This window comes from Seriola aureovittata, chromosome 7 (assembly GCF_021018895.1).
Source record: "Seriola aureovittata isolate HTS-2021-v1 ecotype China chromosome 7, ASM2101889v1, whole genome shotgun sequence".
Lineage (NCBI taxonomy): Eukaryota > Metazoa > Chordata > Actinopteri > Carangiformes > Carangidae > Seriola > Seriola aureovittata.
This window is the reverse complement of record NC_079370.1, coordinates 7,785,333-7,810,017: the sequence shown is the minus strand read 5'-3', so window position 1 is coordinate 7,810,017 and position 24,685 is coordinate 7,785,333. Positions and strand designations below refer to the sequence as shown.

Below are 24,685 nucleotides of genomic sequence, written 5' to 3'. Positions count from 1 at the left end.
CAGTTATGTACTTTAATGTACTATTTAGAATAATAAATAATGTAACAGTGAAAGAAAAGTGTAAGAAATTTTGTAAGGTAAATCAAAACATGAAAATATAAAGAAGCGATCGAATAGAAAGCTGCACAAACTTTCCATTTAAATAATTTACAATAATAAAAGCTTTTATTTCTTTTTCCTTTTCCATTTCCATTGGCAATATTCAAGTAGCCTAGTAAACAGTAACATTTTAAAGGGTATTAAGGACTTGTCTTGACATGTACTTGTACTCAGAGCTGTAGGATTTTGTAAAATTCTGATGTCATGAATCCAAGTCCCAAATACTTTTGGTTTTATTTTAATGATTGAGTTATTTGATCATTTTTGTTTTCTACTGGATTTAAATTAAACAGAGCAGTTATTTTAAGGACACAAACAAAAGTAAGCATCTGTTCGTAAAGACAACTCTAACTGAATTGACTCAGAGCATTGTTTATTTACCCTGTAATTAAGATCAGATTACACTGTTCTTTCCAAAGAATGCCTTGGGAAATTTCAGACCCATAATATAAATTGCTCCCTTCTTTTTACTTCAAATAAAGGACTGAATGCTTTTGCATGGCATTTTTCACCTAGTCAAAAATATAGTGTCTACAATAGTGAAGAAGAAAGTGCTATAACTGTCAAAGACTTGAACTCAGTGTCCTCAATGGTAGTTAAGGCTCTGCTTGTACTGATGTAAGGAACAACAAAGTTTTCTCAAAGCCTCTTAGTGTCTTCCATCAAAGAGAAGTTGAAAACACATCAAGTGTGTTGTTTGGGAATTTCAAAATGTGTTAAAGGCATTTTGTGTTAGAAAGACAGCTAGAAGACAGTTAGAAGGCCAGACATCTCAGCACCTCAAATTCAAAATGTTGAGTGAGTGATTCAACAACTTTATCATTGTGCTGTCGGCCAATAAAAAGGTTGATTCTCCAGCCGCTTGTCCTTGTTGTAGGTAGGTGAAACTGAAATACTAAGCTCATTTATTCATTCTTTCTTATGCAGCCATGGGGTATAAGTGGTACGTATTGGCATTGGGTCTGTATTTGTGTTGCCAGTCCGCCAATTGAAAGTTTAATGTTTTAAAAACAGAGATTTGGGGACATCTTGAGTGGTTTTTAGAATAGATTGTATACAGCTATGTAATCATGGAGTGTGTTCCTTGCACGAGTGTATTCAGGGTACTGTCTGTTTTTGAGAAAGTGGCCCACCAAACCAAATGGGAAAAAATAAATTAAAAAAAAGTGGTAACAAAGAAAAGATTTCCTTTGACTGTGTTTGCTGTAAGTGTAAACTGTCTTTGATATTGGCCCAGCTTATTGCTGAGTGGTGTGAAACCATTTCTACTTCCGTTCTTTCCAACTTCACATTGTGGGTGTGTTTTGCAACACATTTCAGGCTATTCAAATTCATGTGATGTTCATCATTTCCTTTTGACTTTTTTACACCCAATATCTACTGCAAATGGCCAAGACAGAGAAAGAGGGACCAAGAGAGGCTATCAATTATCTATGCCATTGTGAATGAAACTGGCAACTTTTGTACAGCTTTTCCTTTTAAAGAATTTCTATTACACTTTCCATGATGCTACGATACATTCCTTATGTCTATGAATTGTTTACACTCTAAGCTTTTGCAACCGGTCAAATATGGAAAGTTGTAAATCTTCTACGTTCTGTACGACCTACAGAAGCCTCTCAGTGACCTACTTTCCATACATAGCTGACTCTTTATGGGCACAACCCCCTTCACATGTTGCTTTGCTTTGGGGAGTGTCCTGCCATGGCCTTTAGCTGTGAGCACCGGCTGACACACTGTGTTGTGCAACTCTTTTAAAATCCAGACTTCATACAGGGTAGGGAAGGTAACATTGACCGTGGTCTGTGGACTTTGTTTTGTGTTAATCAGTCACAGTAGTTGTTTTGTATTCTTCAGAATTGGACTAGCAGGCTCCCATAAAACCTGCTGGAAGACGTTACAGTACAAAAGCCACTGGTAATGTCTTTAAAAGGCTAAGAGGAAAGTAAGAACAGCATTTTCAAACATGAAATTAAGTTGCTGCTGTAAGAAAGTAGAAAACTGAAATTTAAAGAAATAAGTGAAGTACCCCAGTGTAACACAATAATTCAGGTCAAATGTCACAAAGGCCAAATTATAAGTTAAAGTTAAACTGTTTAAAACCAGATTCAGCCACTTAACACATAATTCCAGAGTTCAGTTATCTGAAATGGCTCAAAATGTTTCCTTAACTTTTAAATTAAGTGGAGATGCATGTCATGCATCTAAATAATTATTTTTAACATTATCAGCTATTGTTCATTCCTTTGTTTTTAGTAACGCCATACACATCTGCTCTCAAGAATACTGGAGTCCACTGTAAACCATGTGTGGTGTGTGTGACACTAGGTTAATTCAACAAAACATTGTAGGGAGGAAGGTTCACACTCATTTACCCTTAATGACTTGACCACATGTTGCTACAGATCTACGACATCTATGTGGTAGCCTACTCATTTACTCTGAATTACTCTACATTAATCTGAAAAGTAGTTGAAAATAAATGTGGACTAAAATTGTCCCTTGAAATATAGTGGAGTAGAGGAATAAATTAGCATACCATTGAAATACTCAAGTAGCCTAAAACACAAAATTAGCAGCTCAAAATTGTAAATTAGCCTAAGTAGTAAAAGTAGGTAGTTACTCTCAATCACTGGGTCTAAATGACGGGTTTCAGTAAAATGGTCAAGGTTTTGTTTTAACAAGAGGGCAGAAGAGGTGGGGGGATGGGCAGCTACAGACGAGCTGTTATCATCACAGCCTGTTGCAGCTGTTTCAACCAGACTGTGGTTTCAACCCAGCAAAACAGGTTTAGTTCACGGAAATAGGAAGTATGCCTCGACGAACCTGTTTTCTTCTTTCAGAAAAAGTATTAAGTACGTCAATACATCAAAATTATGGACGTGTTTACCTAGTTATTTGAACAAGCAATTGACATTACATAACACCAAACTATCCCTATTGTTACCCTAAACCTTCTTACGATGTTGTATATAACATCAGGCTCACTTCACATGTAATGTAGTTTGAAAATTGTGGGGTTTTACTGATTGAAAGCGGTTGTTTTCTTTTAATTTCTCACTACATACCCCAACAAAGGACAGGAGAGGTGGGTTGGCGATTGACGTCACCAGTCTGGCAACAGGCGTGACTGCGTCTGTCTGTCTCTTTGCTGATTGGTCGTTCAGTTTGTACTCGATGTGCGATTGGTCAGATCTGGGCAAGAACGAGCTACATATCTCTGCTGTAGATTCCATTTTGTTGCAATTCAGACGGAGTCGGGAGAGAGAAGTGGCGTCTGTTTACGGCCACTTTTACCACCACATAATACTCGAAGGTGACGGATTTGTAAGAAATATAGCTTGCTGTACTTACTACATAGTCCGCCGTGAGATTTCAGAGGCTATTTACATATTTTTCTTTTGACGAAAGGCTTCAACAACCGAGCCTGAAGAAGTCGGTAAGTGAAGCAGTTTTATGCCTCGTCGCCATATTGAGCTCACTGTTCCTTTGTTTTGGTTCCGTGCCAAAAGTATTGTGACCCAAATTGTGTACGTGTTATTTATTGAACCAGTAGCAGTAACCAACGGTCACCTGGGTCGAGATTGTTAATATCAACGTAGTTTATATGCTTAATATATTGGCTAAGCCATTTGGTAGGACAAAGAGACTGCAGTTAAGCCTAGTCTGACGCGCACAAGTAGAAGTGCGATAACGTCACAGTTTGCTTATGCAACATTTTGTTTTAATGCCAGCAGTTTTCTATACGCTGATATTATTTCCATGAAAAGATGGTTAGCGGGCGTTTTGTCGTTTATTGGTGTCTTTTGCTGTACAGGACGTAATGACGCACCCAGAAATACGTTTCAGAGTGCGCTGTTCATCGACAGCAAACAAAGAACAGCAACAAAGAGCATTTGAACACGGATTTGGGTTGTCTACTTTGTATTTCTAATTGATATTTCCGCCCCCCCAAAAAAGGTCTAAGACTTCTTGGAGCATCGTGCGCCGAGGTGAATTGATGTTCAGCTCGGCTCCACGGGAAAACAACGCTCATTGGCACATGAAAACCTCAGACCTTGCTGGACACAAACGTGCAGCGAGAAGTAGACAGAAAACTACTTCGAGGACCTGGGGCCCGATTGGAGGCGAACGATTGAAGAGAGATCTCTGCTTCATCAACTTTCTGACAACAAAGAGGTGAGCGGGGGCTGTTTTGCTCCGGGCTGTGTGTGGGGGAGGGGAGACGCAGGCCTGTCTGGTGTTTCTGCACGTAGTCTGTACTTGTTTTCATTGAGGTGGAACCGTGCGTGCTGACGGATTAGGCATTAGCAGTGGTGCAGATAAATAGCATATCATTTTAATGTGTGGATCGCAATATGTTCCAAGATTATTCAATTAAAAATATTAAGTAATGATATTTTCTCATCGTGTAGGTGACACATAGTGCAAAAGCAGTATGGGAGGTGGAGAGAGGTACAACATTCCAGTTTCCCACCCTGAGCGCCCTTTGCCCAAGAAGAACCATCAACTTGGCCGGGCTAAGCAGAGAAGCCGTGACCAGAACGGAGCAGCAGCATCTGCAGGAGGGGCAGGGAGCCTTCACCATCATGGCCACCGCCGGAGTGACAAAGGCGCAGCCTACCATAGGTCTCCAGAGGCGCGGCAGGCCGCGTCTGCAGAGAAAAATGCTTCTGTCCGTTTTGCCACCAACTATGATCAGAACTGGGAGGGTGCAGTGTCTCACCTCAACACGCTCCTGGCCACCCAGGGAAGTCCGAGCTACGCAGGGCCTAAGTTCAGTGAGCCACCCTCGCCCAGCGTTTTGCCCAAACCCCCCAGTCACTGGGTGTCCTTCCCAATGGGCTCCTGCGACAACAGGGAGATGATGGCCTTCCAGCTCAAGAGCCTCCTCAAAGTGCAGGCCTAAGAGGGATACCCACACTTGATAGTTTAAAAAAAAAAGCCAATGCACGAACTGGGACTCTATTGAAGGCACCCACCCACCAGGAACACTGCAGTGCTGTAATACTTTTAGCTGTTTTTTAGATTGACTACCTTAAGGGTTAGGAGGCATTTGCAGCGATATGTTGCTTCTGATTTTTATACCCTTTTTTAAAACCAATATTTCAAAATATTACAGCCCTGCAGCCTTGTTGGTCGGTGATGCCTTTAATGGAGTCTGTGATGAATGACAAACTGGATATCCTTTGTACTTTTGTTTTGTTCTTTTTAATGTTGGCTGTCAAAGCAGATTGAGTGTGTTTTTCTTTTCCAAACAAGGGTTATAGAATAGGTCAGGTAAGTTCCCATCACTTTTACAGTCCATTTGTGTGGACAGACTAGCCTTTTTATTTACATAAGTTTCATGACAGCCTTTGGAGTCACTTCTGAAGCTTCAGGTGCTAAAGCAAACTCACATTTGTAGCATTTTATGAAAAGGGCCCACCACTCTTATGTGTTAAGTTCCTTGTTTGGGTCAGAAAAGACATTCAACTGCAATTCTGCAGGGAAAAAAGCTATCTTACTGTAGATAATAAGCTGTAGTCAGTAAGTACAGGTCAAAAGTATAACCTCAAACTGAAGGGTAATAAGAGACCATGGCACACGGGTCTTGGCTTGGCAACTCCTGTACCTTTTTTTTATTGCGCTGTGCGCACATGCACTATAGGAGTTGCACTTGTCTAAGGCCCACAACACTCTATCAAAGCATTATTTTGTACAAGTCCTTTTTGTTGTGGTTGAAACATGTATGAAGTGCTGTGTGTAACCAAAGCAATGTTTTTTGCAGTAATTTTTTCTTTCTTACTTTAGACATCCTCTATGTGTGGTTGGCATTGCCACTTTGACCATGCCAGCCAAAGAGGTGAATGGGTTAGAGTCCCCAGGGTTACCCTTTTAACTGTCCAAACAGCACTGTTATTGTTCCCCAGTTTCTGCCTATTAAGGACAGTGCTGCAGCTTGAACGTGCGGAAGAGGGCCAGGCTTAGATTTGTGGCAATTGAGTTTCACTTTCTAAGACACATGACATGGTCCTGTTTGCTGCGAGCACTTGTAAGCAAGGTAAGGCAGAGCTGAGGAAGGTTTCTGAAGTGAAGTGGCCCAAGGGACTCAACACGAGGCAGGAGGCTGGTGTTTGTGTTTACAAAATAGTCTGTTTGACCACACCATAATCAACAGGCACCTGTGGCCTCTTGTCTCTGCCTCTTGTTTACCCTCTTGCACTGCAATCAAATTTTTTCATAAGTTACAGACCAGGATGCTATTGAAATGGAGGCGTAAATGACTATCTCCCTATGGATTCTCTATTTTTGTGATTCAGTCCTCCTATTGAGGCGCTATTTGCTTTCCCTTTGCAGAATTGGAGCTGTATATGGCCATCCTAAAGATGACAAAACAAAGTATGAGCTTGTTAGTGAGTTCAAGAGCCATGTAAATAATGAAATGTATAAAGTACTTGTAGCATATGTACATTTGCAGACCAAGTTTGAGGCCTGCCTGACAAAAGTATTTTTAGTAATAACACTGAATGTATAAGACATGCTAAGGACATGTCTTGACTTCAATACTGAAGAATATTTTTGTTAAAAAAATCTGCCTATAGCATTTGTCAGTACCCTGCACTGTTATCTTTCCAGAGATCTTGCACATGTTTTTTATTGTTTTGTATTATGCAGTGTAGGGTGAAAGATGCTAAGTGCAAATTAAGATTGCAACAAATATCAATTGGATCTGAGGAGACTCGCATATGTATGCATTTGAGTTCTGAATGTGCTTTCAGTAGGTAAGCCTGATGCTTTTAATCTTGAGTTGACCTGTTTGTGCCTAAGTTGAAACCATGACAAAACTATATTCATTAGGTGGCAATACCACAAATTGACCAAATGTTTTTATCAGAACCACTTTCAATTCTCTGCTGTTCTTCCGCCAGCTGACAATTGAATTTGGCCCCATGCTGTTTAAGTATTACCTTCTATTGGTTGTTCATGTAGATTTTCTTTCCTGCCCTGATTGAGCCATGCATAGCAGAGTCTCCTTATTCTAAATTTGTAAACTAAACTTGTAATGAATTGGCTATGAATTTGTCCCCCTGATAGAATGTCACGAAGAAATGGAAAAGTAATATGCCCCGTTTTAAAGATTGGTATGAATTGTAAAAAGAAAAGCAAATTTCTCTGAATTTGATGACAAAAAAAAAATAAACCCCTACCCCCTCCCCCCACTTTTGTCTGTGTTTGAGTATCTTCTAATTGTGTTTAGTGCAATATATGCTGTGTGTAGTCCAAGAGTAGGCCTTTAATTACCATCAAAACCAATTATGGCAATCTGAACTCTCATGCCTTTACTATCCTAGTCGCAGTATAAGTTAGATGTTCAAAAAATAGAGAGAATTTATTTCTTTATTGATAAAGCAAACCAAGTAAAACCATTAAAATGATAACTACTAAGGAACACTTGACTTTGACTCACTCACTGAAGTACATGGTAAACGAGTGCAGCTCACCTTGAACATACTGTCACATGAAATATTGGATCAAGTATCAGGTAACAACTGACTGCCTTCCATCTATCTTCCATTGCCATAGTAACTACAGAAACTGCTACTACAGTATACAGCTTGCCTGTTGTATCAGTGCCCCTGGAACCAGGCTTGTATGGTTGGGGCACTTAAATACAAATATTGGTAATACTGGCCTGAAGTTCAATTACATTTTTATTCACGTTCACATAACATATCAAACTGAGACAGGCATTGTATTAACAAACGTATGAATCTAAATATTGCTAACTCAGTAAAAAAAATATTGGCAAAGCCAAACCGCAACATTATCGCCACCTTCAAAAACCCACATTACACAAGTCCAAAAAAGACAACCTGGCAAAACTTTCCAGGGATCAGCTGTGCTTTCATGACTCACTTAAGAACAAAAAGCTTTTCTGAATATGCTTGAAAAAATATCTCCGCTCCTGCTACTGCTCCTTCCTTTGGCAACCATAATGTGATGATAAACAAATGAAAATATAGAGCATAACACTCTAGTTATCATAGGTTGAAAGCTGAACAGAAACATCCTTAGACTGATAAATAGAGGGCTTTGGAAGACCAGGCAGTCAGTGACCTCCAGACTTGCGTCCAGCCCAGGACCTGGAGCGAGAGCGTGACCGAGACATGGATCTAGAGTAGGAGCGGGATGGAGATCGTCCCACTGACTGTTTCTGGGAGCTTGAGGTTGGGTGGAAATCTTCAGTGGGGCTGTGGGACCTGGACTGGCTCTTTTTACCTTTGGGCCTGGATCTGGAGGGTGAAGGGGAGCGGGATGCGGAGCGGCTTCGTGAGCCTGGTTCATGGTGTGCTCTGTGATGATCACGGGGAGGACCTCTGTACCTGGTGGGATAAAATTATTATTAATCATAAGAGAGTAATCCTTATTATTTAATAACTGCAAGATAACAAATGATCCTACTTGTCATTTTCATGGCTTCTGCTACGTCTGTGTCGACTGTAGGACCGAGATCTGTAAAGGAAACAAAAATAACAAGTTTTTCAGGGTGTAACCAGCAATATTGCCAGGATATGAGAACAATGGGTTCATGTAAGTAGGCTTTGTATGGCGTCATACTCATTCACTGACACTACTGGTTTAAACCAGTTCCCGGTTCAAATAATCAGAATAAAGATTGAGAAGGAACTTCTCACATCACATGAAACCTGCATAGACTGTCTTACAATGGGACAAATAACACTCAGAAAAAGGACTATGGCGTCCAACAAATCATGAAATGAGAGTTCCATCTAAATGAAAATTATTTTTTTGTGTTTAGGTGTCCAAGTTGTGGTGGGTCTGTCAAAAAGTCTTAAATACACTACCCTTTCTTGGGGACCCTTTAAAACTTTTAAACGACTTTGCCAATACGACACAGTATTTCAGTATTGACTAAATACATCTTCTGGCGCTTTAATCCTCTTTTCTTTTCTTTTAACAAAATATGTAAACGTGCTCAAAGCATCTGTTTTATAAGGAACTTAAGTCTGAATTAAATATAGTCTAAAGTAAAATTTTTTTTTACCTGATTTAGAACTGATTTGTTCACTTATTCTTTGATCTGATATTTCCTAAGAATCTGACCAAGCATTCAATGCCAACTTGATACTTGATGCTATGGACACATTTTGGCTGGTACTTTGTTAAAGTATTCAGGTTTGATACCCCTAATTACTATACACTTTTTAGCACATAGTTATCCTTAAGCAGACTAATTTACATTGATTGATACAGCACAGCTTTGCAGCACCAGAAATCACAGGTTCTAATAAAAAATTTAGGAATCTTAGGTTGTATATATAGCAAGGTTGCCAACAACTCACTCTCTAGGGCTCTCAGACCTCCGAGGGCGGCGTTCATAGGAAGGGCTCCGGGACCTGCGGCGATCATAGCTGCGGCTCCGAGATCGTCTTCGCCGGCTATCCCGATCATCATCATAGCGGGAGAAACTGCGTGGGGAATGACGCTCCTTGGACTTCATCTGGTTAGGGGCTTGATGGGCAAATTTATATACAAACATTAGGTATCAATAAATTGTATTTCCAAAACAAAGTTGCATGAAACATTAAAGTTGCTATGCTTAAATAGGAATGCAGATTGTTCATACTCTTGCGGTCTCCCTGGGCAAACTGGATCTCGATCTGACGTCCACAAACCCACTTACGGTCCAGGTTGTGAAGAGCGTCTTCTGCATCCCGAACATCTTCAAACATGCTGTGTTGTTAAGGTCTTTTTTTTTTTTTTGGATAGCTGGGACAGAAGGCTTCACACATGCACAACAATTACAAAGAAAAGGTTGCAAAACAAGTTGAAAGCTCCAAATGAAAACACACAGCTTCTGGATCTGTGTGACGAATAATCAGTTATTTCAGGTAACAGTAAAAATTATAATAATTCATTCTCTTGGCATAATTTTTTAATTCATAACTTATTGTCTTCAGTGATACCTACTGCAATTACAATAACATAAAACTGAATCAACAGGCCCATTTGTGATTTCAGATTGTCAAGACAAGACAAATATTGATGGTGATCAGATTCGGTAGGATACAAAAAGTTTGGCTTGTTACCTTTAACATGCTTGACCTTTGACCTTCAGCTTGATCTTTATTGTCTTGGCAGAAGAACTTGAGGTTTCCTGCTTGTCTTTGCCCAATAAACACTTTGCTTTTCCTCCCTTTGGTAGACAAATGGAAGCCTGGGTGCTCTCTTTTCTCCTCTTTGTATCTTCATGCTTTTGCTCTCTCTTTATTTTCCCAATTCCACTATTGCTTGTCGCCTGGGTGTCTTTGGCTTGAATCTACTCTACAACCGCCTTTCAACTTTCTTTGGTGTGGGGTCTCCAGAACAGTATCTTTACCATTCTAAGGCAACAACAGAGGAAATATTGGTTAGGAATAGGTTTAAATTTGAATACAGTATACTAGATAACAAATAACACTTAAAAATAAAATTACATAAAAACATTCCCATGCAATGGGATAAACATTTCTGAAACAAAAGTGACCCCTCAAAAAAAATAAATGTCAGGTCAGGTGTCACTGTAGCCAGATAGTTAGATTTAGACACTTTATGATTCATCAGTGAAAACGCCATTTCAAAATTAAAGGAATAAAGGATATTGAATGTAAGCAAATCCTCTTGGTCGCCGTGTATAGAAGTCAAGTGGAATGTAGACATCTACAATAGGCCCATAACGACCAAACTCACGTCGTAAATCCTCTGGCCTAAAGTGTCATGAAACAAGCACATTTATTCTGCTGGCTACCATATCAATTTAGCTGGAGCCCAGAGTGCAAGGTATACACAAGTACAGGTGCCAGCACAGCATATGACAATACTTATTGGCACACAAATGTTATCACTTTCCCACTTCAAAGGGAAGTCTCATTTAAAGGTGTAATTGTACAAATAAAACCCCAGAAATTCAATTTAACACATCCACAGCAGCCATAAAACCCAGAAATGACATGCATTATCAATTCAAAGGGACGACAAAGTTTCAAGGGTTAACCAGGCAATACAGTAACATCTCTAGTCAAAGTCTTGGAAAAGAAGCAGCAAGAAAAGGTCATAGATGTAACAGAAAGACTTGTCAAGTGTGCCAGTGGTTGCTGTGTTCTGTGGACTGTCTACTATCTCTCATCTGTTAGCAATTAAAGTATTTTGGACATGCGTACACTTTGGGGTCAATGTCAAATAACAGTGGCACAGTGGTGAAACTATCTCATGCAACCGGAATTATGTACATAAATTGTTGGTAAGTATTTCCTGTGTAGAAAACAGTTCCACTTAAAACTATTCAGAGCATGGTTTACAAAACTTTTTAGTTTTTTACATTTTGAGTGCATCAAGCACAGAATTGTATTATAATCCATTGTTTGAGTTGGTAGCATGAGTCTAAAAACCCTGGCACATACATCCCAAACTATCTTCACTATCTTCAGGGGTAGATACCACTTGAGGAAAGAGATAGACTATTTATTTTATGATGTGCGTGAACTTCTGTGCATTGTATAATTTCAGTTTTATACATCAGAGCAAATACAACATGTTCATTTTGATAAGCTGTAATTACAAAATGCACTATGTCACAAACTGCATGCTATTGTCAAGGCAACCAAATGTTTTCAATGGGTTCCCAGGCAACAACAGCCCACAGTGGTGTCACAATTCTACATCAAATTCTAAATTAACTGGCTGTTAAAATTCAAACATCAACTCCCAAGAAATTGTGGTCTGAAATTAAATTAATCGGGTCCAAGACATTGTTGGAAAATACCCAATGAGTTGCTGGGACCTGATGGCTATGCTGTGAACCGGGAACTATGCAATACAAGTAAAGTATCAACAGATGTTGAAGTGCACAAAGACCGTGTTGGTTGTTCACATATGAAACCTTTCAATTAGCCAGTTAATTAAAAGACACTGGTGAAAAATAAACTTGCTGGCCGGCAGTTAGCTCATTTTGCATACAAGTAACTCACTTCAAACAAAAATATCACGCAATTGTTGCAGTAACACTAGAGCATGGATTTATGCGCTGTATATAAAGCAACTTGCTAAAACTTAAGATGCAACAACAATCTTTCGAATTCTCGTTTGCTAGATATTATCATCTTATGTAAAGAAATTTGTTAATGATAGCTGTAATAGTTATCTGGAGCAATTTTCGGTTAAAAATAGATACACATACTCTTGTCTCCTTGTTTGGGATCACTCCTAGTTAGCCATTTTGGTGGTAGCACATATGTTTGCTAACTAACTAGCATTCCGTTAGCTTGACCATGCTTACATACACGCTAGCAGGGTTAAAAATGACACATACCTGGATTCGTCAGCGATGTTTCTAACGAAGAGAGAGGTATTAGGAGGCCTCAGGTACCTCGCCATTTTCAACGGCCCGTTTCAACAAATTGGCGGCCGTGAATTTGTTTATTACAGCTGTTTCTCACAAACCCTGATGCTTTGCTGCAGCTAATACTAGCTAGTAGCTACGTGGTCGAAGCGTTTTCGTCACACTGCGCACGCGCTGCTACGGAGGCACTCTTCTTCTTTGGGAGTTGTTGGCATCCTTAAAGTGCCATTACCGCCTCCCTCTGGCTTTAAACCCGAATATCCATTCTCTCCCTCTAACCATCTCCCCACACTCGTGCAGATCTCTAACACTGGCTCCCACTGATCATTGCCTCTTGTAGCCCATCTTCTGTAGCCATTCTTTCCTGTTCCTTGCATGAAATCACTATAAAAATCAGAAATGCTTTCCTGTCTCTGTTTCTTGACACGGATTACAATAGCTAGTTGGATGTTCCCCTATGATAGAAAGTTTACTATTCAAGTCACCACTCCTACTTTATTTTTTATTTCATGCAAGTATCTTCCTTCTGTCATACTATCCCAAAACTTTTGAGTATTAATGTAATTCACGTAACCATATATGAAGTAATGAAGACGGAGCCCAGGGGGCCCTTTGACCCCTTGGGGCCCTGGGTCAGAGCCTTTGTATGAAGTAGCTGTTAATACTTTTTTTTTTTTTTTTAAGTCAAAGCTCAATTAAAAGACTACAAAGATAGGCACAACTGTTCCAAAGAGACACAAAATAACTACAAAGATATGTAAAACCACCACAAAGAGACAAATAACAATCACAAAGAGATGTAAAATGACCCCAAATAGATGCAAAACAACCACTAAGTTTGTGAGTCTGGTGGTCCTATACAGAACATGCAGGGACCTTTTACTTGTCTATGCCTAGGGCCCCATTGTCTTATAATCAATCCATGCCTGGACCCATATAAGCAACACAAAAAATATGAATTGATTAACCAGTTAAAAAATAATTATTTTTTGATTTAAATTTGGGTAAAATCCACTACATTCATCACAAGTTGACAAGCTTCCTAGTGAGTGTCTACAGCAGCCTAGAAAAAATATTCAAGAACCCTCTGAATGAAATTGAAAACTTTTGAATAGCCTACGTTATTTCAGGGAACTGCATGATTTTTTAAAGACTTTCTGAAACCTGTAGCCTATATACTCTGCACTCACTCAGCACCAATAGGGGTCTCAATACACCTAGTTTGGCATCAAACTATAACAAACCTTTGCTATAATGCTTCTTTGCAAAGATCTAGTTCACTTTTAGTTTAATTCATATATCTTTATACAGTAGATGTCAGGTGTAGAGCAGGGTAGGCCAGTGCAAAAAGAGGCATGTGTGGGCATTTGCACAGAATGATGAAACAAACCACTCTTATCAAGCAACACTTTTATTAGACATTGGTTACTTCACTGCCAAGTTCACATCTTTTTGCTTTTCCTGATGAGAGTTGTTGAGCCCATGGTCAATGTCTGAAAAGGCATAAGAGAAAAGTAAACACGTTTAATATATGGACAGGAGATAAATTACATTATTTAAGCTGATGATACATCAAGGTGAGCCATTAAACAGCAAGTCAATTTTGATTTTGATTTCAGATGTGTGCAAGAAAGAGGGAATTCTGGTAGGACACACTGTACCTCAACCATCTCTCCTCCCTTGAGCTCTTGGACATGGCAGAACTTGCCGGTCTTGCAGACCAATTTGCCACCCTCCAGATTGACGATGCACTGGGGGTCAGAGGAGGAGACAATACATATCATGAATCCCCAAAAACAGGTTCAGCCCCCCCCCCCCCCAAAAAAGAAACCAGAACAAAACACTGTTACATGTGCAACATTATCATCATTAGTGGAGTTTCCGTGACATTGCACACTCGCAGGCTCATTATTAAGACTTTTTCAGAAAATAAGTTTTGCTTTAAATATTTTTACTTCACAAAAATATATAGGAAAGACTGATACATACAAGTAGTTTTCAAAAGCTATATTTCTTGCAAAATAAAGGGCAAATTAGAATGACAAACCTTGAGCTTCTTGCCGTCCATGGTGGTGATTTCAGCCTCCTTGCCAATGGTAAAGGAATTGGTCACAGACTTTCCAGGGGTCTTGGAGGTGACAACATAGTCATTGCCACTCTGCTTGATCTCAGTAACTGGCTTGATGTCCTTGGCCAGCTTGATGATATCTTCTGGGAGTTCTGTTGAGAAAAGTACAGTTTTTGTTTTAGTTACTTCTTTCACAGTGGAACTTAAAAGTAAGGACTGATCAATCTCTGGGCTGCAAAGCTATGTTGTCTTTGTTGTTACAAAAGATATTAGGGTCAGGGAAGGAGGTTTTAACAGAGTCAAAATAGCCACTTTGTCTTTAGTTACCAAATGTAGTTTTTCTTTATATGCCAAGCCTTGCAGGCCCTCGTCTTTTTCTCACCCATTGCCCTGAGGAACTCCTCGTAGTTCTCCTGAGCGTAAACCTGCCATGTTCCATTGAAGTCCATGTTTTCTAGAAGGTCTGGGATCACCTTCACCAAAGCGGGCTGGAGGCTGAGACAGCTGTGCGAAGCTCAACACAATGTGGAGAATGTGGATGTGCCCCCAAACCGTCTTATACTAGCAGGCAAACGGGTTCCATTGCTGTGTGTAATGAGTAACAAACCCCTGTGTAGTAATCACTGCTGTTTGAACAACCTGAAGTTCACTCACTCCTGTTTGGCCAAACGGCAACTTTCACTGAATATGAATTTCAAATGTATTCACACTGAGTGTATTCAAGAGCTTCACTGATAGGAAATATGTGCATATTTCCTGTTCTATTTTATATTCATATTATCTATATATATTATTTATATATGTACATATTTTATGTTTATCATTGCATGCAGAAATATGGTTTATTGTAAAATTAAAAAGACAATTGTTTACATGCTGCCTTTTGGTATTGTTGTTATTTGTGATAGATGAAAGACAGGATGCAGATGGCACAGAAAACAGTCAGCACATGAACAACATATAAAACATAATCGTCATTTATTGTAAGATTTACAGAGCTCAGGGTGGAGTTTGAAGATGGTAACCTAAAGGATCAAAAGTAGAAAATGCTTAATTGATTCATTTGAGATACTATAAGCCACATTTACATGTATTTTATTTAGGGTATTTCATTTAACATGAGAGCTTAAATGAACTTTCATTCACGTCTGCAAGCTTCCCTCTTTGCTGTTGAACCTCCTCATGTGAATCTACCTGACTGACTGGGACCTGGTTATAGGGTTATTGACACTACGGACAGTTTGCTTTTAAAGTAAGCAGTGTTCAGACCCCTTCAATTTTTCACATTTTACTATCTTGCAGCCTAATGCTAAAATTAAAGAAACATCACTACTCTCAATAATAATAATAATAATAATACATTTTATTTAAAGGCGCCTTTCTTGGCACTCAAGGACACCGTACACAGTTACACAAATTGAGATTAAAAACATATTAAGAATTAATTAACAACAATAAAAATGAAATATACAAATAAAAACAATACAAAAGTGACAGTAGACAGTAGCAATGATGGTTGGAGTGGGACCAAACAGCTCGCAGACAGTGGATTCAAACGAGCTGGAGACGGGCACAGACCCCGGCGAGACTTTCCACTTGTCGCGGTAAATTATCGCGAGACCTCCTCCCCGACCGGAGCCACGGGGTTGACAGACGTAAACAAATCCACTAGGAGTGGATTCAACCAGCCGGGAGAAGTCGCTGGGCTGTTGCCATGTCTCGGCCAAACAAAGAAAGTCTAGCCCACGGTCTGCGATGATGTCCTGGACTAGATGTCCCCCGCCCGTCAGCGAGCGGATGTCCAGCCAAAGTCAATACCCCATAAAGGCAAAGCAACAGTTTTGCAAGTTTATTAAACAGACCCTGTTTCTCTCTCACACTTGATTATGGCAACTTTTTTTTTACCTTTATTGGATTATGGTGATCTGCTCTTTATGAATGCATGTGATCAGTATCTAAAGAAGTTGGATACTGTACACCATTGTACTAGTAGTTCCTTCTTTTCTGTGTCGATGTGTACAAACCACAAAATCAACATGGCCTAAGTGCAAGACATAATTTCTGCTCGCAAAATCATATACAAAGCTGAAGTCCACATTTGCAACAATATTTGATCATAAATTGGAATTAAAGTCATGGAATAAATATGATGATGAAACAGTAAGTGCCAATAAAAATAATACACCAGTGAAAATGTATTACTGAATTTGCTTTATTCATTTCACAAACAAACAGATGACACATTTGATTCACCAAAAGCTCAGTCCAGTAGCTGAGGCTTCTGCAGTTTTTTTTTTGTTTGACAGCTGCTTCGTGAGCACTTGAAGCATGGTCACTGTAGCCAATTATCAGATAAGGTAAATATAGTATATGTTGTACAACAGTAGCACAAGTGGAGAAGAGAGAAGTCAGAAAGAAGTCAGCATTCTTAGCTGGTAGTGAATGTTAGCTAGTATAAGCTAATGTTAACTAACATCCAGTTGTTTACTGTAAAGTTAGCAGCAAATACTGCAAGAGTATTGAATCTATCCATCTATGTAGCGCTCTATCTCTATCTTAAAATCTCTATCAGGATCACAACATCCCTGCAGAAATTACTTTATGACTCAATTTGCAGTTTTAACCCATCTCCACTGCATTCGCTGGAGGCTTCTCCCCATGCTTGTACACGCTCACAGTCACATCAACCGTCTCAGAACCGTACTTGTTGCGCACAAAGATGCTGTATTTTCCAGAATCTTCCATTTTGACATTGTTGACAGTGATGGAGCTGCACTTTGACTCTTTAGTGATGGTAAACTGGGCCTGGTCAACGATCTCCCTGTCATTATGCAGCCAGAAGATCTCTGGAGCTGGGTCACCTTCGATGAAGCATGTCAGACACAGAGACTGAGGAGAGGACAGAGAGGAGTCATGAAAATATTAAACAATAGGCAATAGAAAGGATCAAATCTGCAAAAACGTAACTGGACCACAGTATGATTCATGCACATCTGTTTCACACAAAAAATTGACATCGATGTCACAATGTAGTGTAAATGTGTATTACTGTGTGTCCAAGTAATACTGAAGTGTCTGCAGTGCTTTCTTGACAATGACATACCTTGCCTTCCATGATGGCTACCACATCAGGAAGACCTTTTGTCACTTTGGCCCGATCTGAAACAAAATAAGCAACAACAACGACAACTCCCTGTTGGTATCCACTGTGAAAATGTCTTTATCTTTGTTGTAAAACAGAAATTTCTCAGGATTAACACATAATCTGTGACTCACTTTTCTCAGCAATGGCCGCTTGCCTGAGGGATGAAAATAAAGCATCAAATCAATACAACATTGTATAGTGTCAGGCAACAATAGTCTGAGTTCAGATGGTGTTCAGTGAATAGTTTTCAAGTAAAACAACCACTCCTGTGTAGGTCTTTTTAAAAACAATCTGTTACCTCTGACTCCTCTGTGTTTTCTGTTAGTGTCACAGCAAGCCATGCTAGGTGCATATGTTGCCACACTTACTTCAACCTCTGGTACTCCAGCAAGGCATCAGCAAAGGCTGGAAATGATCAAGACATAGACTGACCGATTAAAATCGAATCACATTTACTCTGAAATTGCACAGTCTGGAATTGTGCAAGGTATCCATTTAAATCAAACTTGTAAACCTCGATATTATTCCCACTCACCTTGTCCACTCAAGTCAAGATACCGTTTGTGTGTCTCTTTGCCGTCAAACATTTCCAAGGTGTATTTGCCTTTATCATTCTCTGTTGGGTTAAAGATTTCAATCCAGACCTTCTGCATGCTGCTGCCAGTCTTTGTCCTGGCTTCCTCGTCAATCCTCTTCTCCCTATAGGGCAAGGAGCACAGATATACTGTTTTATACTGCTGTGTATGCTTTAGACAGATATAGTTACCCTCACCCCATTTGGATGCGCCAGATCCTCGTCAAAAAATGTATTTTCCTGCTTTTTCCCTTGACCAAAGTACTGGCCTTAGTCCAATACAGATGGTCAAACGGGCACCTGAGTTAGGCTGCCCACAGCTTCTAGTAGTTATAATTGCTGAAATGCAAGGTAATCTTTACAAAATCCCAACCTTTTTTAGTCAGATGAAAGTGAGTGAGGGTTAGAAACTCATAAAAGGTGGAAAAGAAAATTAAGGGGAAATATTTTTATAGTTACATTTCAGACTGGAATCATATTTAACTGTTTTATCCCAGTCACTCGGCATTATAATTTATTTTCAGTGGCCATTCTTAAAGGCCTCAGCAGATGGTGCTAGTAGCCTGACTAAAGAAACTGGCTACACCCATAAGCATGTCATAATCATGTTTTACTATACATACAGTAGTTCCTTTAAATAATTGCAAAGGCATTAAAGCTATTATCATAGAATTTTTCAATTTGACGAAATGCACATGCATGTTTTAGCATTTTAAAAGACTGACCAGCTAACAAACAGTTTTCTGTCCAACAATTAGACGAATGCAACAGCTCCACTTTCTCTCTCACTGCTAAACTCTGACTGTCTCTGCCTCAAAATGGAAATTCAGAGCATGTTGGTATCTCTCCTTAGCATTGCTAATTTTCCCTTTAAATACTTTTAAGGTTGGAAAAAACAACGTGACAATAACATACTCTCTATCTGCCTGTTCTCGATTTTCTCAACTGTGGAAAACAAATCCAAGAATTCATGGTTTCTTTGTGTTTTTCACACGTGCATCATGTAAGACATACAGTATTTCCCCAAAATTCAGCCTGACATATTTGATGTTTGGAAACTTCAGGTTCGAACAAAGTTTGGCTGCAGAGTTTGATGTGATGTGCAGCATTCTGTTGAGCTGATTATAATAGATAAGTAGGATGAACCAGGTGTTTCAGTGCCCAGATGTGCCCCCAGCTGCCACATAGTAACATCTGCATGGAGACATCAAGATCTAGCTGTACTGTCACATTTTAGACACTGAACTTTTCAAGTTGTTATGAGTTGATTTTTAATAAGCATTTCAGAGGCTGAACTTTAATCAGGAGTCTTACACTTCTGCCACCAAGAAGAGAAATGTCACAGTAGATTAAAGCTGGAGTGTGGGGCTTGTACATATAAATGAACATCTGTTACAGTGCTGATTAAGCCTATCAGCACCAGGTAAATCTCTGTGTATTTCTTGAGAGAGTTTTAAATGTGGTGTCTGTGGTGACACTCCTGCACTGGCTCACCTATGGCAATGGGTTTTACGCCAACCAGCAACGATTGTTTTGCCGGAGCAAAAGATGGGAGCATTCACAGCGACGGAGACTAACTAGGCTACAGCAACTAGGAGTATGGCGGGGCCTATGCCAGAAAAACCAAATAAAGCATTGAAGAAAAGTTTATGATGCTCCAGATAAAAAATAGGAAGGATTACAGTCTAAAAAAGAAAACGATCAACGGCGAGGACAAACAGGGATTACCACTGGTGTTGCTTTTCCTCTCTGGAAACGACAGTGTTTGTGTAATTACTCTCGCTGCCAGAAGGGGGAAACAAATGTTCGAGACTGTCCTCCAGTGAACAACGAGCCCACAGGTCGTTTGTGCTGCAGCTTATTTCGACCCATAGTTACGTTTTGTTGTTAGGCAGCCATGACCATTATTATAGTAACCATGGAAGTGTTGGGTATGCATTACATTAATGTCTCATCTCCACCGGGTTTTGTGTGGGAGCATATGCAGCAGTCAAGCCAGTATGAGTGGTTACGTTTTATGGTCTATGCTGTGCACAGGCACACTAGCTGCAGCTGTATGCATGTGGTGGTTAGCCACAGTGCCTTACCAGCCTATGAGACACCTGTCATGCTGATGACTTTCATAGACTGTTAGAGTATCGTGTACATCTTTCTGTGCTTTGATGCGGCATTTCCAGTGTTGCACTTCTGTGGCTCGCAGTAAACAATTGACCGCACTGCTGGATGGTACTGAAGCCAAAATAAACTTTAAGCTTCTTTTCATTTGCTTTCCTGTGCAGGTGTTTCTGAGCATGATGATTTTCAACATTTTTATTCAGGGCTTAAGTTAGAAGACTTCACGTTCAGTTTTGAATCCTTGATTCCCTGTGGCTGCTGCACAGAGGATGTTCGGTCAGACAGGCGCTCTGCATGTGGACTCACTTGAAGTGCCAGCTGTTCTTCAGGTAGCTGATGTAGTATTTGAGTGAGCTGTAGAGCTTGAAGCCTTCAGCAGTGCTTTGAATGCTCAGTGGTCCGGCTGACAATGCTGCAGAGATGGACAGAGAGAAGGCATTCTTCTGATTATATAATATTATAGTCTGTATATACATTGCAGTTTATCTCACAATTTAAAAGTGTTTTTTTTTTTTTTTTTTATCTGGGGAGCTCAACACATTAATATTCTCTGAAACTACACACACAACAATTAATTATCACGGCACTCAGTTGTATTACCCTTATCCCAACACAGCACAGCTGGTGTAAAAATCAAGTCATTGGCACATTTCACAAAGGTTGTTCTGTAAAGTAGAGCTTCCAACTGTGAATAACTCACCACACTGTTTGCTCAGCTGCTGGAGAAGATTGTCATACTCTGTAAATAAAAAGACAATTAAGCTTCATACAGTGTTTTATATGGCTATTGGCACTCAATAAATACTAAACACAAGATTAGAGGTGGGAAGCTGGGTGCTGAGAACACCTAATGAGAAACGAAGGAAAAAAATAAAACACATTAATCACTGTTCTATTACTGATGGAAGATTTGTGTTAGCTCAAATGCACATAGGAACAAATGGGGGTTATTATTTGTGGATAGTTGCTGTTGACAAGGTCACGTCTCACCATTATCCAGTAAGTCTAAGGTGCTCACGTCCTCTCCTCTCTTATCCGACACCACAGCTCTGTATGAGCCTGCCTCTTTCTTTGTAACCTGAGGAAAAACCATTCAACGTATTAAAGTTAAACATATTCATGACTTCTCAAATGAAATATTGATATCTCTGGAGAACACCCAAATACTTGAATTCAATTTCAAATTTATTTTCAGGTCAAGCTTCAAGTACACATCAAGGTGAACCTGGGAGCGTTTCAAGAATAACACAGAATAAGACATGTCCAGACTTAATCCTATAAACATCAACTGTCTGTCAGTCTGTTTATTTTGTTTTCCTCTCACTACACTGGCTGCCGTTTATAAATGCTGATTCACATTTGAGCCCTTAACTCCCCTCCTTGCATCCTGTAGCCTGGAAGCAGATCGGGGCAGAATCGTTTCGGGTACCTGTGAGATGGTGAGTGTGCTGACCCCGGATGACTGCTCGTACACAGCTTGGGTCACCTCCATGCCTTCTTTAAACCACTTGAGAGATGTGTCCTTGTTTGTATTTGTCACCTGTGAGAGGAGAGATGTATCATATCTGTAAAAAAAAAAACAAGGACTATTCTATTCTTTGAAAGCACCACAGTGTAACTCTCTGCAGAAACAGTGTGCCCGCTCTTCTGATGATAATTTTTGATATTTAAAATCTGGATGTGTTAAGTTCATTAACATGGTTTCTGCAGAATTCACCAAATTAAATTTAGAACTTTTTTAACCATAGAATCAAAAGTTAATACCCATTTCACAAAAACACCTACTAAATGTCTTAATGATATAATCAACGGAATTAATGCAAACTGAATCCACATAAGCAGCATAAAATAGATGAATGGATTAATCAATGAAAATTGATTAATTAATTTAAGTTAATTTTAGGTTTTTGCTAAAATCTACACTGGTCGTTATGAGTAGATGAGTTTTCTAGCTAATGTGGCAGCAGTAGTGTTTGCTACAGACAGACAGACCACAATCAGATATAAAACACTGTAGAACTGACATTACTGCCAAGGGTTGGTAAAAGAAAATATTTAAAACTTTTGTAAATGAAGATTTGTCTCTTTTTAGGAGACAAAATTCAAAGACTTTAAGATGTGCAGAAACTCTGATTGAGTTCAAGTTATTCTTTTGGATTGGTCTTAGGTTGTATTGAGTTTGTTTGTAGGCTTTTACATGACTGTATGATTGAAATGATTTATCTTTCCTGCCAAATTTTGATTTTGTGGCACATTTCATGTGTCGTCTGTCTTAAGTAATTTGTTTGTAAATCATTGCTATTGCTGCCTATCTTGGTTAGGGCACTAGACCTTTTAATATTACTAAGGCATTCCTGGTTAATTAACAGTTAAATGAATAAAAACATAAATAAAAGTATGGAAATTATGTGATAAAGCATTTCAGATTATGTGCTATGGATTAAAAGAGCCAGAATCACTATCATCAGTAGTTTTTTTAAATACAGAAATGCTTTAAGAAGTAATAAGAAAAGTAGAACATTTCCTGAACTCTGATGATAGTTTTATTATTGCTATGATTTGGTTAGTAATAGTAAAAGTATAACCTTTCCTATTATGATATTCTGTTATTGCCATTAGAAAATCTATTCTATAAAATATAAAAGTACCTTGCATTGTATAATGAGTTCACAATCCTCATTTATCTTCCATGACAAGAATTCCTGGAAATAGGGTCCTATGAAAACAGAACAAATTATTATTCATCTGCACTGAGCCATAGAAACAGTGACCCTGAGACAATCATTTATGACACCATAATACACAATGATATGTTAAATATCTCTTGTGCATTGTATTATTCTGCAAATCACCAATCAAAAAAAAAAGAGTGTTATATGGACTTTGAGTCTCACGTGGACTCTGAATAGTGGACATGGTGTGAGGTAGTCTATTTGAACAAGAACACTGGCCTCTACACACAAAAGAGTTGTATAGCCTCTCCTTATCACTCCTGAACTGTGGGTGAAGTGGAGTTTGTGGAGTTCAGTGGCACAGGAAGCTTCCTCTCTCTCTTTATGTGATAAGACAAAGCAGCTGTGACACTCAATGCAAAAATCCTCAAAAAGCTTCTGCATTTCTTAGATATAACATTCACCTCGGAATGAGATGAGAGAGTCATGTTTATGTGTTTCTAAGCTGCGTGGCATCACTCACTCACTATACAACTGATGCAACACAAGTATTTTTTCAGCAATAGGTTAAACGCCCACAGATGATATACTAAAGCGAGTGTGACTTTGAATTGAACACAGTAGAGCCGAGCCGGGCCGAGCAGCAGAGGCTCTGATTGTATTTACTGTATGTTTCTAATGTTTGAAGTTTTCTCACCGGACTTCCTCTGATGGTCATGCCGGTTTGCGTCTGCCAACGCCAGCGTCTCACGGAACTCTGACAGACACAGAAAGTGATATATCACAGATTATAAATAATAGATTGAGTGCAAAGCAGACCCCAATATGCTGCACAGCAGTGGGATCACAAAGTCCATATAGGAAGAGGTGATGACAACCTGTTGTTTTCAAAATAATGTCAAGCACCAAAATATGCATCAAGTTTGAGGATAGGTTGCTGTTGTTGCTTTTATACAAAGGGTTGCAAAGTGCTTAACACTAGACAGTTAATCATTTTTTTCAAATATAAAATCTAATCAAACAGGGAACCTCTCGGTAAAAAAAAAAGTATTTAAAAGAGTAAAAAAACAATTCTAGTAAAATACAATCAGCATGAGCTCTTAGATTACATTATGCTTCAATACAAGATTTAAAAGATGATACTTTGACCTGGGTTTTATGTCCCCACAGAACCAAGAGTTATTGTGGCGCAAATCAGATCCTCTAATTGCTGATGATGGCACGATGATGATACAATTAAATAGAGTAGATCTTTGGCATCCAGAAATAATGGCAGTTGGGCCCTGTTATTATTCACTTATATTTTTTGTAAATTTCATTTCGACAACAAGAATGCCTAAATGTTGACAGCCTTCTTCATTCTGGGGTACGAGTGGAATAGAAATGTGTTGGGGAAATGCTCAATTATTGATTTATTGGCCTAAAGTAATTGCATAGATAGTAATTGCAATAGACTGACTATAAAAAATATGTCAGTTCTTAACTGCAGAATGTTTGCTAAAGTAGCTTAAACCCCTAAATACCCAGAAAAAAAAATTGAGCTAGGGCGATATCAAATTTACAGCTACTGTTTTCTTTTTTTCTCTTTTGTGCTTGTTGTATGGTTTGTAACAAAAGCCAGTATAACAGC

General features: G+C 39.1%; 4 protein-coding genes across 4 annotated transcripts in view; 1 reads left to right on the top strand and 3 right to left on the bottom strand.

Annotated features, from left to right (window-relative positions):
* Positions 1–3,334: 3,334 nt before the first annotated feature.
* On the top strand, positions 3,335–7,301 carry pnrc2 (proline-rich nuclear receptor coactivator 2). Its single transcript, XM_056380430.1, has 3 exons — positions 3,335–3,538; positions 4,060–4,278; positions 4,515–7,301. Exon 3 carries the CDS (start codon positions 4,538–4,540, stop codon positions 5,006–5,008), a length of 471 nt encoding a protein of 156 aa, XP_056236405.1. The 5' UTR covers positions 3,335–3,538; positions 4,060–4,278; positions 4,515–4,537; the 3' UTR covers positions 5,009–7,301.
* A 160-nt stretch (positions 7,302–7,461) lies between these two features.
* Positions 7,462–12,649, bottom strand: srsf10a (serine and arginine rich splicing factor 10a). The gene is made up of 6 exons (XM_056380429.1): positions 12,452–12,649; positions 10,746–10,850; positions 9,731–9,834; positions 9,447–9,615; positions 8,545–8,595; positions 7,462–8,465 (listed from the first exon to the last, which is right to left on the bottom strand). The coding sequence occupies exons 1-6, from the start codon at positions 12,514–12,516 to the stop codon at positions 8,192–8,194; spliced, it is 768 nt and encodes a 255-aa protein (XP_056236404.1). The 5' UTR covers positions 12,517–12,649; the 3' UTR covers positions 7,462–8,191.
* Positions 12,650–13,874: 1,225 nt separating this feature from the next.
* On the bottom strand, positions 13,875–15,093 carry fabp10a (fatty acid binding protein 10a, liver basic). Its single transcript, XM_056381214.1, has 4 exons — positions 14,932–15,093; positions 14,529–14,701; positions 14,143–14,232; positions 13,875–13,974 (listed from the first exon to the last, which is right to left on the bottom strand). The coding sequence occupies exons 1-4, from the start codon at positions 14,996–14,998 to the stop codon at positions 13,924–13,926; spliced, it is 381 nt and encodes a 126-aa protein (XP_056237189.1). The 5' UTR covers positions 14,999–15,093; the 3' UTR covers positions 13,875–13,923.
* Positions 15,094–15,891: 798 nt separating this feature from the next.
* myom3 (myomesin 3) overlaps positions 15,892–24,685 on the bottom strand; it is a 55,995-nt gene continuing 47,201 nt past the window's right edge. The window contains exons 26-36 of the mRNA XM_056379815.1: positions 23,753–23,812; positions 23,032–23,099; positions 21,813–21,923; positions 21,374–21,461; positions 21,084–21,122; positions 20,690–20,795; positions 18,230–18,393; positions 18,063–18,099; positions 17,826–17,848; positions 17,653–17,708; positions 15,892–17,438 (exon numbers count right to left, since the gene is read on the bottom strand). Coding sequence (XP_056235790.1) covers positions 17,169–17,438; positions 17,653–17,708; positions 17,826–17,848; positions 18,063–18,099; positions 18,230–18,393; positions 20,690–20,795; positions 21,084–21,122; positions 21,374–21,461; positions 21,813–21,923; positions 23,032–23,099; positions 23,753–23,812 — 1,022 coding nt within the window. The 3' untranslated portion in view covers positions 15,892–17,168. The remainder of the gene's footprint in view (positions 17,439–17,652; positions 17,709–17,825; positions 17,849–18,062; positions 18,100–18,229; positions 18,394–20,689; positions 20,796–21,083; positions 21,123–21,373; positions 21,462–21,812; positions 21,924–23,031; positions 23,100–23,752; positions 23,813–24,685) is intronic.